Source organism: Arvicola amphibius, chromosome 11 (genome assembly GCF_903992535.2).
Source record: "Arvicola amphibius chromosome 11, mArvAmp1.2, whole genome shotgun sequence".
Taxonomy (NCBI): Eukaryota; Metazoa; Chordata; class Mammalia; order Rodentia; family Cricetidae; genus Arvicola; species Arvicola amphibius.
In genome coordinates, this window is record NC_052057.2 from 70,467,555 (window position 1) to 70,480,849 (window position 13,295).

General features: G+C 41.4%; 1 protein-coding gene across 9 annotated transcripts in view; it reads left to right on the top strand.

Annotated features, from left to right (window-relative positions):
- The window catches only part of Eya1 (EYA transcriptional coactivator and phosphatase 1), a 137,656-nt gene that overhangs the window by 24,576 nt on the left and 99,785 nt on the right, over positions 1 to 13,295 (top strand). For 2 of the 9 annotated variants that reach the window (XM_038347577.1, XM_038347571.1), the window contains exons 3-5: positions 7,054 to 7,123; positions 7,454 to 7,599; positions 10,385 to 10,507. In XM_038347577.1, coding sequence (XP_038203505.1) covers positions 7,054 to 7,123; positions 7,454 to 7,599; positions 10,385 to 10,507 — 339 coding nt within the window. Of the gene's footprint in view, positions 1 to 7,053; positions 7,124 to 7,453; positions 7,600 to 10,369; positions 10,512 to 13,295 lie in introns of those variants that run through there. The other 7 variants (XM_038347578.1, XM_038347572.1, XM_038347573.1 and 4 more) reach the window with 5 other exon arrangements.

Genomic DNA, 13,295 nt, shown 5'->3' on the forward strand with positions numbered 1-13,295 from the left:
GAGAGAGCTGAATAGGCAATTCCATGATAACAGAGATAATCAGAGATGTAGAGATGTAGTGGGAATATTGAATTGGAACTGAAAGCAGAGAATTTAAAGGAAGCCCTGTCTATATGACAGATTCACTCACACACAGCCAATATTTATATGTGTGTATACATGGATAAATACCTATATGCAGTGTACATGTCGACACATGCATCTTAGTTCTAAGATGAAGTGAAGGGGTAGTTTATGTAATATCTTGGAAACCTGTGGCAATGCACACCTTTAGTCCCAACACTCAGAAACAGAGGTAGGTAATTCTCTGAGTTCAAGGCTAATCTGATTTACAGAGTGAGTTCCAGGTCAGCCAAGGCTACATATGGAAACCCTGCCTTGAAAAGCCAAAATAAAATAAAATTGGAAAGTAATGTCTTTAGAATAATCAGTTCTATTCTTAAAGCAAGGCTGTTTCTTTGTATGAATGTATTTCTGTATGTTTGGGAACAAAAATGGTGTTTGTGTCTAGGTAGCAGGCTGAATTTTGAACTTTCTTTTTTCTTTTTTGGTTGTTGTCTTTTTCCCAGCATTTGCTTATTGGGTATATGTGTGGCACTTATAGATTTGAAAAGCAGTGTTTTTAAACACAAGTTATACAGCATGTGCTACAAGGAGGTAACAAAATGGAAGGGATTCTGTCCCTTGTTAGCCTTGTGTTCTTGACACCTGTGGCTGGCCATTCATCCTTGCTCAGTAAAGTATCACATGAGCAAGCAACTAGTGAGTGCAGAGGGGATTAGTGACAGGCTTGTGAGTATGTGGAGTTGGAGAAGACGGAAGGAGATGTGGTGCAGAACAGGAAAGTGTGACAAGGTGGCTTCCAACTCAAAAGTGGGCAGACAGGGCAGTCACAGGTCCCGACAAAGCTATAACTCTTCAACTTGGAATATATTTGCAGAGTGAGTTTTCCCTTTAAAGCGGTGGTTCTCAACCCATGGGTCATGAGCTCCACAGGGCTGCTTGCATATCAGATATTTACAGTGCAATTTATAACAGTAGCAGATTATAGTTAAGAAGTGGCAATGAAATAATCTTATGGTTGGAGCTCACTACAACATGGAGAACAGTATTAAAGGGTTGCAGCTTCAGGAAGGCTGAGAACATGGTTTTGAAGGCTTAGCAACCCAGGCAAAGAGACACTTGATTGGCAGATAGGATGCAAGGGAACATAGAGGTAAGAGAGTTGAGCGTTTTTAGAAAAAATAGTTTAGAGTAATTATTTGTGTCTCCAACTGTCTCAATGGAGAAGATACAGCCCAGCATGGACAGGAGACAAAGATGGAGGGAGTCCTGCATCTCATGATGACATTGGAAAGGATGTGAAATGAGAACAAGAAAATCCTGGAAAGTAAAGAGTCTCCCCTAATCTTCAAGCCAGTGGGATACCACCATGCAGTTCTGCAGTTTGTTCTCCGTATTCCCCTGCTGGACTCTCACCAGTGCTTTAAAGTTATTTCTTATTATCTGTCTTCTCATTCACTGTGTAGCTCTATGAGAATAGAGAGTATTGGTATTGTCCACACACACCTGCCAGTAGCCATGATAATACCGAGTGCCTTAGGGTTGCTCAATATATGTTGCCTAAATGAAGGAACAAAATGGCCAATGTTTTTGTGGATTGAGACATGAAATGGGGAAATAAAAAGCTTGGACTGTAGTCTTGAGCCAGAGTGGAGATCCAGACGGAAAGAGAATTCTGGAATAATTCTTTTGGGACCTATTGGGAGACACTGTGGAATTCTAAAGCTTCGGCCCAATGAAAGGTGGTGTCTAGGAGGCTGTCATCATGGGAATGTTAGAGATCTTTCCTGGACCTCAGAAAAGGAGATGTTTTCCAGAACAGGAGAAAACACAAGCTTTGACGAAGCGCTTTGCTGGGGTCTTGGTCATACCTTGAATCTCAGATGCTTGGCAGCTGCTGTCTAGAAAGATACCAAGGAAGAAAAAGTCCCTAGAAAAGGGCTGAGGTGAAGATGGAGGGACCCCTTAGAAAAGATATTTCTTGAAGAGTCTCTATGTGAGGAGAAAGAGGCAAGAAGTGGGTGCGCCAGGGCGTGGGCTGCAGGTCTAAGAAGCAGAGCCCTGTGGAGTCAAAGCTCTTTCATTTTTGTAGAATACAGTCAACAAAGAGAAGGCAGCATGGGGCCGCTCTGGTGGTGGTAGCAGTGTCACCTCTGTCTCATAAGGGGGTTCTTTCGTTTTTTTTTCCCTCCTGCCCTTTGTGTGGAGACACCAGAGGAACGTGCTCAGTTTGCTGAAACACGTGGGGGACTTGAACATTGCAAGGTTTTTGCCTATGGTTTAGAACCATAGTGATGTTTTGCTCATTTACTCCTTTCCAGTACAAAGTGATTAATTTGTATGAGCACGCACACGCAGATAGTTGTGTGTGCTCATACACATGTACACAAACATGCCATGGTATGAATGAAGGTCAGAGGACAGCTATCAAGAGCCAGTTCTCTCCTTCCACCATGGTGGTCTCAAGTCTTTAGGCTTGGCAGCAAGCACCAGCACCGTCATCACCTTTATCTGCCAGCTCTTTCTAGCCTTGGCACAATTATTTCAGTTATTTGCAACTTTTAAGGACCATAGGGATTACAAACAATGTGTTTGCAAGGCCTCTAACTAACCTGCCAGTCCCCACATCTAAATGTGTTACTGCTTGTTAGTCAAGCACCTGTTGATGGCATCAATCGTACTACAGTGTATCAGCAGGTAGAAACTACTCAGTAGAAGAGGAAAACATCGGGAATGATCAGTATGGTGTACTTCTTAACTGGTTATGGAAAGACATCACACTGAAGCAAAGTAAGGTGATCCAGAGTCTGTGAGCTTCGTGTTTAGAGGGGGGGGGCTCTTTTGGCAGGAGCATCTGAGCTTAGAGTGTGGTGAATAAAGGAATGAGTTCTGGTTGGGAAACTTGGTACTTTGGTTGGTACTTTGGGTTTTTACGTGATGTAGTTGTCATTAAAGAGGTTTTATTAAAGGGATTCTTTGGGGCTGAGGAGCTAGTCCAGTGGAAAGGTCTTTGCTCCACAAGCTAGAGAACATGAATTAAATTTTCTGCACTCATAAAAACTTCAAGCATGCATTCTCAAAACATAACATGGAGAAGTGACAGAGGAAGACATGAAGTTGGCCTCTAACCTCTCTACATAAATACACACACACACACACACACACACACACACACACCATTGTAAGAAAGGGCTTTGTGAGGACAGGGTAGAATCAGGGAGCCCAGCATTTTCCTGACTCATAAGAAAGTAGACCGGTTTCACAAATCTCCCAGAAGAGCTGATGGGTTGGGAGTCAGGTGCCAGGATCTTTTTAGGAGAAATTTAGAGAAGAGAAGGAAGGAAAGATAGGCTAGGTGGGGCTGATCTAGGCTGGCTTCCAGTCTAATGCATTTCAGCAAGGCCACTGCAGGACTCAGGTCTCTCAGACCTGCCATCCTTGTCACTGGCTGGAGGAGGAGGAACCACTGAAACAGAGGCAACCCTGTATCTATGCAGATGGGTTTCAGAATCTGGCTGCATATCCCTTGTTAGATTAAGCCTCTTCAGTGGAGACGTGGAAGGTGCCTTCTCTCATTGCCATGTCAGGAATTAGAACACAGCAATCAATGAGTGGAACTGAGAAGCTGTCAGAGTGGAGTGTTTTGAAGAGGGAGCTGACTGCATTTGAAGGACAGAGAAGAGTGAAAACTCAGGTCAATACCTTTGACCTGACCGGTGGAGGGATGTTGCCAGTGATGACAGACCTGCCTCATGGAGGCATGGACTGAGAACAAGAAACTTCTGAGAGTCCTCTTGATCCGCTTAGTGGATTCTCATACTTGACCTAGCAACTTACTCTGAATTCTCTCCCATAGCAAGATTTATGGAAGCTTCTTTAAATTATATGGTAGAAGGAAGAGAAAGACAAGAATAATCACTGGTGTGTTGACTGAAAAGGAGATATGGATTGTCTGTGTGTTTCCAGGGCTCTCTGATTCCTGTTTATTTGGAGTTGATGAATGAATAAGGTGATGATTGTATGTGCCATGATAAAATAATCTTCAGTAATCCACTTGCTCTGGGTTATTCTGGTCCAGGACACCAAGATCTATTGGGATTCTTGGATTACTGTTATAAAAGCAGTTTAGGCAATTGAAGGGAAGTGTTCTTGAGGTATAGCAAAGTAGACACTTGGCTATAGGCTACTAGAGGTCTCAAGGGTTTGGATTAGAGGACTCATATATGGCATGTGATATGTTATATAGTTTGAAATATGTAGTGATTTTCATGGCTTTTACTAGTTCATAGATGATACTGTTTTCTCCAGTTTACAACAGCAACAAAAAAAGCCATGTCAGGTTCATTATGTATAATGTGAAATATCAGATCTACCCTTCATTTCAGGTTTGTAAACTTGTTTATGACTGCAATTTCATTTTATCTTTTTATACTTTGCATGTACGGGTATGTATTGACACACGTATGTATGTGGTCACACATGCCGTATGTGCATATGAAGGCCAGAGGAGACAATTTGATAGAGCCAATCTTCTTCCACCTGTCTCACAAATAATAAGGTGGTCAGTGCCTGACAAAGGATGCCCAAGGTTAACCTAGCCTTTGCTTCCATACACACACCTGAACACATATATGCACCTGTATACACATGAACATGCACACATGTGGACAAACATAACCACAGAAATACAGAAAGAAGGGCAAGGTCAGCAAAAAATGGTGAAAATCAGAGAAAATCATTTATTTATGCAAACATTATATGAATCCCTTCATGTGAATTATCTTTCTTAGTCTTCACAAGGCTCATATGAGGCCAAGAAGCAAACATTGTTCCTGAAATGATAGAAAAGCTGGAGTAAGTGACTTGAAACCCCATGACGTGACTTTCCACAGCCTGTGGCCCCCAGTTCTTACTGATTTCCTGTGTATACACACAGACAAGCCATATACTTTGAGCACAAGTTTCACAGACTTGCAGTGTGGCAGACAATCCTAACATCTCCCCTTGTTCTCTATGTAAAAACAGTATATTGGATGCAGCTTATTGGGATGATAATCTTTTCAAGAATTATGACCCTGAAGTTGAAAAGCAGCTCTAGAACTAGAGAAGAATGAAGGAGGGTCTCGTGGATTCTGTCCTCAGGTGGCATTTGCTTTACAAACATTTGCCTTTAATTGTGATTGCCCAAGAGAGATAATTCTGCAGATATTGCCTACTTTGCTCTTGGCCTCTTTTCATTCTTACAGAAGGGGAGTGGAAGAGCTTGTCCCTAAATGTGGCCCAGACAAGTGTCACTCAGCCCTTATAGTGTATTCTCACCAATACCTCTCTCCTAGCAAGGGCAGCTTTTAACCAATCTCCCCACAGGGAGGCTAGGGATTGGCTTTCCATGACTGTTCCCACATTGGGCAAGGGGATGGGGACCAAGCAGGCATTTAATAAGTACTCAAAGCTATGGGGACATGAACCAGGTTGTCCTGCTTTTTCTTTCATGTGGATTCTGTCCCTCCTAAGGTGACATCCAGGGTGGAACTCTGGCAGAGTGAAAGTCTAGAATGTGTTCAGACCTCTTCGTAGTCCCTGGGTTAGGTCTCATTTGTCTGAATGGAGAAAGATAACCCGTCTTTCCTGAGATTCTAAGCAGAATCTCCCACTCTCTCCCAAGTGCCCACTGGGAAATGAAGTGTGCCACGCATAAATGCATTATGTGACAAACGAGAAAGCACATGATTCTCGGAGTGCTTGGTACTTGACAGAGGAGTGAGAGAAATACAGCTCAGATATGACAGTCTCGGAAGACACCGAGGAGTGGCAGAGGAAGAAAACAGCCCTGTTCCAGTCTGTAATAACCACACCAAAGCAGGGAAAGACTGGAAAGTTTGGGGGCAAATATGTGTTCACAAATATATTGTTATATGTAGGTAAATTGTCCTACTTATAACAAAAGTCTACGTTTTAAACCTCTATACAATTTAAAATTGGTTTTTGCTTTTTTTTTTTTTTTAATTTGAATGAGAGTCAAAGAACATTTGATAGAAGCCTGGTGAATTTCTGGAACATCCAGAGTCAAGAAAATCTGATTAAAAGAAATTAAGTTTCACTTGATTGCTTCTTTCAGAAAAAAACAAAACAAAACAAAACAAAACAAAACAAAACAAAAGTGCTTGCTTGCGCATCCAAGGCGAATACATGCATCTGAGAGAAAAGGAACACACAGAGCAGCCCGAGAACAAACAGGCTCAGCTTGCAACCTGAGACGCTCAGGATAGTTGTAGGAATGCAGTTTTACTAAACAACACTGTTACATCTACACAGGCAAATGAGGATCACTCCCATTTTCCTCACAGGAGAGATCGAACCACGTTTCTTGTTAATTTGGGTTGAGGTTTGCGTTCCTGATGCATACAGACAATAGGCCAAAGAACCTTTCTTCTGTTCCTTCCTCCAGTTCAGCCTGGTTTTCCCAAGGGAAGAGCACGCCTCACAACCAAAGCCCCTTGACAAGTATTTATGGCTGTATTTATAAGTATTTATGGCTGGATTTTTAAGAGACTATTTCAAATTAGAACCACTCAATCAGTGCCTGTGTGTCCCCCACCCTTTTTCTTTTAAAGGGGCTTATTTTATTTTACGTGTATGGGTGTATTGCCTGCACATGTCCACACCACGTGTGTACATTGCTTGAGGAGGTCATAATGAGGCATTGGATCCTCTAGAAACTGAGCTTACAGATGGTTGTTACCCAACATGTGGGTGGGTGCTAGGGATCAAAGCTGGGTCCTCTGGAAGAGCAGTTAGTGCTCCGATCTTATCAACCATCTCTCCAGCCCTATCAGGAAGACCGTAGGAAATCACCACGTCCGTAGATCACAGACATCAAACACCTGCAGCTTTCTGTGGCGATGCCATAGTTTGTGACATGCCAGTGTTTTTCGCACGTTTGGTGTTCTCCTCGGGTTCCTAGAATCACTGTGTTTTCTTTTTCCTCAGCTCTCGGGAGCAGCAGCTTTAGCCCAAGACCAGCTCACCCATTCTCTCCACCACAGATCTATCCTTCCAAGTAAGATGTATTTTCTCTTAATCAATACATGACTTTTCTAAGTAGACTTTACCTTGTTCCAAGTCATGTCCGTGCCCATGTTTTGTCTTAATTTAAGCAAACGTGAATTTTGTAGAGGGTTAATTAAGCACACACATATGTATATACAAATTGATGTTTAGCACCTCCTAGCAGCACTGAAGTACTTGACAGTGCTTTATCAGTGCTGGTGAGAAGTCTGACTGTCAGATGCACTCTTTAGCTGGAATTTGTGATGTAGTTGTTCATTTGACCTTGCATGTTTCCATCTAATGCATGGGCTTTCTATTTTCTGTCATTCCTGACAAATAGCAGACCATACCCACATATTCTCCCTACCCCTTCCTCACAAACTATGGCTGCATATGGGCAAACACAGTTCACCACAGGAATGCAACAAGCCACAGCCTACGCCACGTACCCACAGCCGGGACAGCCCTATGGAATTTCCTCTTATGGTGAGTCGCTGGACCGTTCTTCTCGTGGTATCTTCTGGTGGGCCTGTGTTGTGTGTCTGAGTAGTACTTCAAGCGTGTTGCTGTTGGTCTACTTCAGAAATTGCCATTACCCTCTTGCTTTCAGTTCCGTGTGATTCTTCCTAGTGAGCTTTGTAAGGGCAGTGAACTCTTACCTTGAGGTCAGAGGTGGTGAACAGGTTGCCTGGGTTGCAAGGCCCCTTGCTCTCCTTTTTCTCTGCTTATATCTGAATTTGGCAACGGAGCACTTGACTCTGGAATCCAAAGTATTTCTGTGCATATTTGTGATAAAACTTGTATGAATGAAGTCTTTTGGGGTAAAGATCCATTTCCTGTTTATCAGATGCCTAGCTATGATTAGGGAAGTACATGCAGAATTCAACAAACTCTTGCCCTAAGAGGTTTTGATTTGATCAGGGGTGGTTACCTGATCAAATTTCTGCATTATCACCCATTAGGAAAAATGATCTATATATCGCCTCCTGGACCGCCCTTTGAAGGCGCGGATCAGGAAGCATTCAAAGCTCACATGCTGTTTGTTCCTTCCCACCTGGAGATTATCTTTATCTTGGTGTAATTTAACCTAATAGTAATGGGGTCAATACCTGTAAATTAAAAATAAAGCCAGCCAAATCTCCAAGTTCTATTTACAAAAGACTACAAATTTCAAAATACATTTTTTTCAATTGAGTTGTGATTGCATTTTTTCAACCAATTAAATTGAAGTATATGAATATGGGGCATTTTATTAAGAAAAAAACAGAACAGTCACAAAAAGTATATGAGTATTTGTAGGAAAAGACTAGAATAGGTCCTTCTGTAGGTGATATCATTTTGCTAACTGTTACATTAGTCTTTTATTGGTATAATTTTTGTGTTGTACACTTTCCAGTAAACACTGAAAACATTGCTGTTTTGTTGAAATTTTTCACCGCCCATTAGAAGCTAGATAACTTTCTTCTTTATTGCTGTCTCTTGACCTCAAAGAATTTGATTCTCTATTAGTTTATTTTAAAACACATAGAAATAAAGTCTAACTTACATATAACTCCAGCTTCTGAAGTTTTATTTCAAAACTATCAGAACTAAATGCCACTTTCTCTAACGATGTGTTACCCCAGATTTCCACATTGTACTGTGAAAATAAAGAAAAAGGGGGGGGGGATAGGCATAGATTTTCATAGTGATAATAGCAGAGAGGATAAAAGCAAATTTGTTGGAGCTTAAATTAGACCCATCACTCATCTGCTCACAGGTTTCTAGGAAAGCGAGTTTCCTGCCTGGGGGTAGAGGTTTTGGAGACAGGATGGCTCTGGGTGCTTTCCACCTCTTCGTGCTTCTCCCCATCACTGCAGTTCCCATCCTGCGCCTCTAAGGTGGTCCAGTGAAGGCTGGAGGGAGGTCAGGATGCCTATGGGTGGAGGAAGATGGGGGGAAGTCCCTACTGGTGACACATGGAAATCAAGGGAGTTTCTAGAACTCTCCAACCACCTGCCTAGGGCAGGTGAGCTCCCAGGGATCATTCACAGGTTTGAGGTGTTCATTGGCAAAATTGCCTGTGCATAGCACATCACATTGTTTGTACATGTTAAGACTGCTAAGTTTTCAATGTTAAGGTCATTGTGAGGTATTCAGAAATACTCAAGAAATTAAAGTAGGCGTTCTCAGCCAAAATCAGATTCTTCCACTGCCTTAGGATAACTACCTAACTTCATTCTACCCATGAAATTCCCCTAAAATGGAAATAAACAGTAAGACTACTGTGTATCCTAGATCTAAAAGATATAATTTATCTTCACCGAAAACCAAGATTATTAAAAAATGTGAATTCTCTTGGCAGGACCGTTTCTGTGTTCCCTCTGTGGGAATGAGGGTCAGTTGTCCATTTTCATGACTGTCTTTAATTACAATTGAAAACAGTGGCCTACCTCAGTTTTGCCAAGTTCCAGTCTGGAATTAGTATACCAGCCTGATGCTTTGAGAAATATTTGGGAGCCACAAATAATTTTGCTGTAATCCTATAAAGCATAAACTTGCATTTCCATGATAATATAACTTCAAATGTACTTTAGCCTGAATTTAGGAGAATCACACGTGAGCACTTGAAAATAAGTAATGGCGAACAGTGTGCCCCTGGCCACTTCCACAGCTATATAGACCACTCTGCTGTTTTAGAGGCTCCAATTCTTTGACATTCTACTTTCTTAATACTGTCCTCACAGAAAAATCTAGATCCTCGGGAGAAGGCTCCTTATTGTTTGTATCCTGTATTGCTTCCTTTGACTTCAAACTACCTTGTGCACTAGCATTTTCCCCCAAAGCACCTCGGGGGAAAAAGATGAAAATCCTAGAGTCTCAGAGTAATCAGGTCTCAGTGGAAAAGGAGATGTAGCGGCTTGGGAACAATGTATCTCCTCTTTTATTATGATTATTTCTGACTATGACAGAATGACCTCCTCTAGTAAAATAACAAAATCAATTATGGAAATGATACCTCTAGAGTTCTGCTTTCTAGAAAGTTGAATGCAGGAAAACCAGAGCAAATGGTGTGAATAAACATTCAAATCTAGACTTTCTAAAAGAAAAATTGAGCTTGTGGTTTATGGCATTCAACGGTAAGCATCCATACCCTGTATTCCTGCAGACGAGACGGGGCATCTTTGTGACCAGGCAGTTGTGGCTGTGTGTGGTTGTTTATATTTACCAGCTTCTGAAAACGAACAGATAGATCAGCTGTCACTAACTGATTTAGGTGCATTGTGGGCAGGCATCAAGACGGAAGGTGGATTGTCACAGTCTCAGTCACCTGGACAGACGGGATTTCTCAGCTATGGCACAAGCTTTGGTACCCCTCAACCTGGACAGGCGCCATACAGCTACCAGATGCAAGGTCTGTATACAGCCTCTCTTTGCTGCTTTCCTACAATGGTTGGCTGTTAGTTTCTAAAGCAAGCGTGGTGTTCTCTTAGCTGGAAGGTGATAAGGCAGTGGCCTGGGCTCGGAGGCAGGTCAACAACACATTTCAAATTAGATTCTTCACCTGCTGCCCTCTGGATCAGGATTTCCATATTTACGTGAAGGAATTAGATGGAACGATCTATAAAGGTGATATTTCAAATGCTCTAGTTTTGTCCTTAATGCTCAAGTTTCTGCCTTTGTTATCTGCTACCAGTTAGGAAAAGAGAATGAAAAGGAAACAAAGTCAGCTCTAAGAGGCTGTAATGCGGTGTGTAGGAGCTCCTGGATATGATGTAACCAACTCACTTTCCTAAGAGGGATCTTTGGTTTCTTCATTTCAGTGATGGGTAGTATTGGAAGACAGTACGCTCTGCTCCCCAAATAGAGGATGTGATGTCTATTGTTCGATGATCTACAAAAGACCAAATCAAATTTACACAGAGCCGGTTGTAGCTACCCTAATGCTTGCAAGAACCAGTAGGTCTCTGTTTGAAACTGCAGACAAAACATGGCACGGGTGCGATTCAGACACCGCGGGGGTGTCATCAAAGCCTTCTCTAGACTACACAGATACTACCGTAATTAGCAGATTGTTACCAGGCAAATACATCTGTAAAATTCTGGAGAGTAAGTTTCACATAATACTCTTCTGAGGCTTTTTTTTTTGTTAACTAAATATCAGCTTCACAAATGATTTTTGATTTTCTAAGATGCAAAAAACAATTACATTGACTCCTTGGTCTTCTTGGATGAAGGAACTTTTTTATGATTATTATGTGGTGATTCTGCTATTTGTTGAAGATAAGTTAGAAAATATAGAGAAATGCAAAAATAACTTCAATCATATACTCCTTACAATTCTTACCTTTTTTTCCTATGTACATACACCATAGACAATTATGTTGTACAATATTGTTTGGTCATGTGCCTATTTTAAGTAAGGAATATATTTTAAACACCTTTCTACATCAATATGTTATTTTCTAAAATATCATTGTAGTAGCTGTATGGTGTTCAGGGGTATTTATGTATGGTATTTAGCTACTTCCTTGTTTGTTATTGGACATGGATAGCAATGTCATGCATATCTTATCCGTATTTTTAATTGTTCCTCCTGATGAGTGCAAGTGTGGGATTTCTAGACAAATTCTTTTATACTTTCTAAGAATTTCTTATGTATGTACATGTGTAAGGATGCACTATAGGGAGAACACAGAGCACATGTTGGAGTTTGCTATTAACTTTGATAATTTTTATATGGCTTTTAAAACTAAGGAGATAAAATTATTTTCTTCTGCTCACTGGTATTATTCATCTTTTTTCAATGATTTATTATATTGAGGTTCTTCAACTTTGTATACTATTTGATAAGCATGTTTTTAGTTTATGACTTTTCTGTTTAGTTTTTAACCACACATCAAGTTAAAATTCTGTTTGTCAAGAATTTCACATTTGTTTTTGCATTTGGTATAAAGAAGGCTTGAATTGAAAAGTTTTGCTATGTTTAATGGGTACAGAATAAAACAGTCTTACAGGAGACAGGATTTATTGGTAGAAGGAAGCTACTTATATGCTGGATTCCAAAACTTTTAAGCTGTCTGGAAGAGGTTTTGCACATGCTGAATTTCAATTGAGTAGAGACCTAGGAGAAACAAGAGGTGATGGAGACGCTTCCTTGATGAGCTTTACAGGTGTGGGGCAATGGAAGACACCACACTGCAAAGATCTATTCGCTCACAGGCTTTTGTCCCAGGGACAACCAAATACATTAAGCCACTGTGGATGCCTCCCGACATTGGGGGAAATAAGCAGGGACTGTGGGGGTTCCATTGCCCACCAGGCGTCTGAGCCTGATGGAGCAGATGCAATGCCAAAAGAGAAGAGACAAATGGACTGCCTTCTGAGCAGAGAAAGTCAGTGCAAGCTCCTAGCAAATTCTGTGTTAAGACAAATGATTCTTTTAAAATATATTTTTTTATTGCATGTGGGTGGATGTGTTGCCTGCACTAAATGCCTGCCCAGTGCTCGTAGGGGTCAGCAAAGAGTGTTAGGTCCCCTGGAACTGTGAGTTACCATGTGAGCCTAGGTCCTCTGGCAGAGTAACAAGTGCTCTCAACTGTTGAGCCATCTCTTCAGCCCAGGACAAAAGATCCTAGAACATGACTCTTTGCAATCTTTATGTGTCACTCTTCCAGGCCTGTTTCCTTAACTGCAATTTTCTTCATTGTCAATCTCAAGGGTTCGGGCTGTGGACCTAGATATTTTAAGAACTAGAGACTGAACATTTTCTTTCAACATGCTTGAGAAACAAAATATTTGTTCTTTTAGATGGTCTAGGATTTTAGGACATTTTCATTCACACACACAGATGTGGGGAGAGACTGATCTTAGGGATGAGAAATCACACATGCTTAGACCTGAAATTTAGGATGTTTACATGTATGTGGAACTTAAGGGCCAGGGATCTGCCTGTCCCTGTGGCCATGAGCACTGGGATTATTCCATGTCAGGGATCATAACTCAGGTCTGTATGCTCGTGCGGCACTCTTAAGCTACTGAGTCCTCTCAACCACTTCCAAGAGTCCCAACCATTAAGTGGAGTGTGAAAACTGCCATTATCCGGGAACTTCTGGAAGGCTTCTTACGTACTCTGTTGACTTTGAAATGCCTTTTATGGTTTCTTTCTTTCATTTTCGATGATCTTTGACATACAGCCTTAC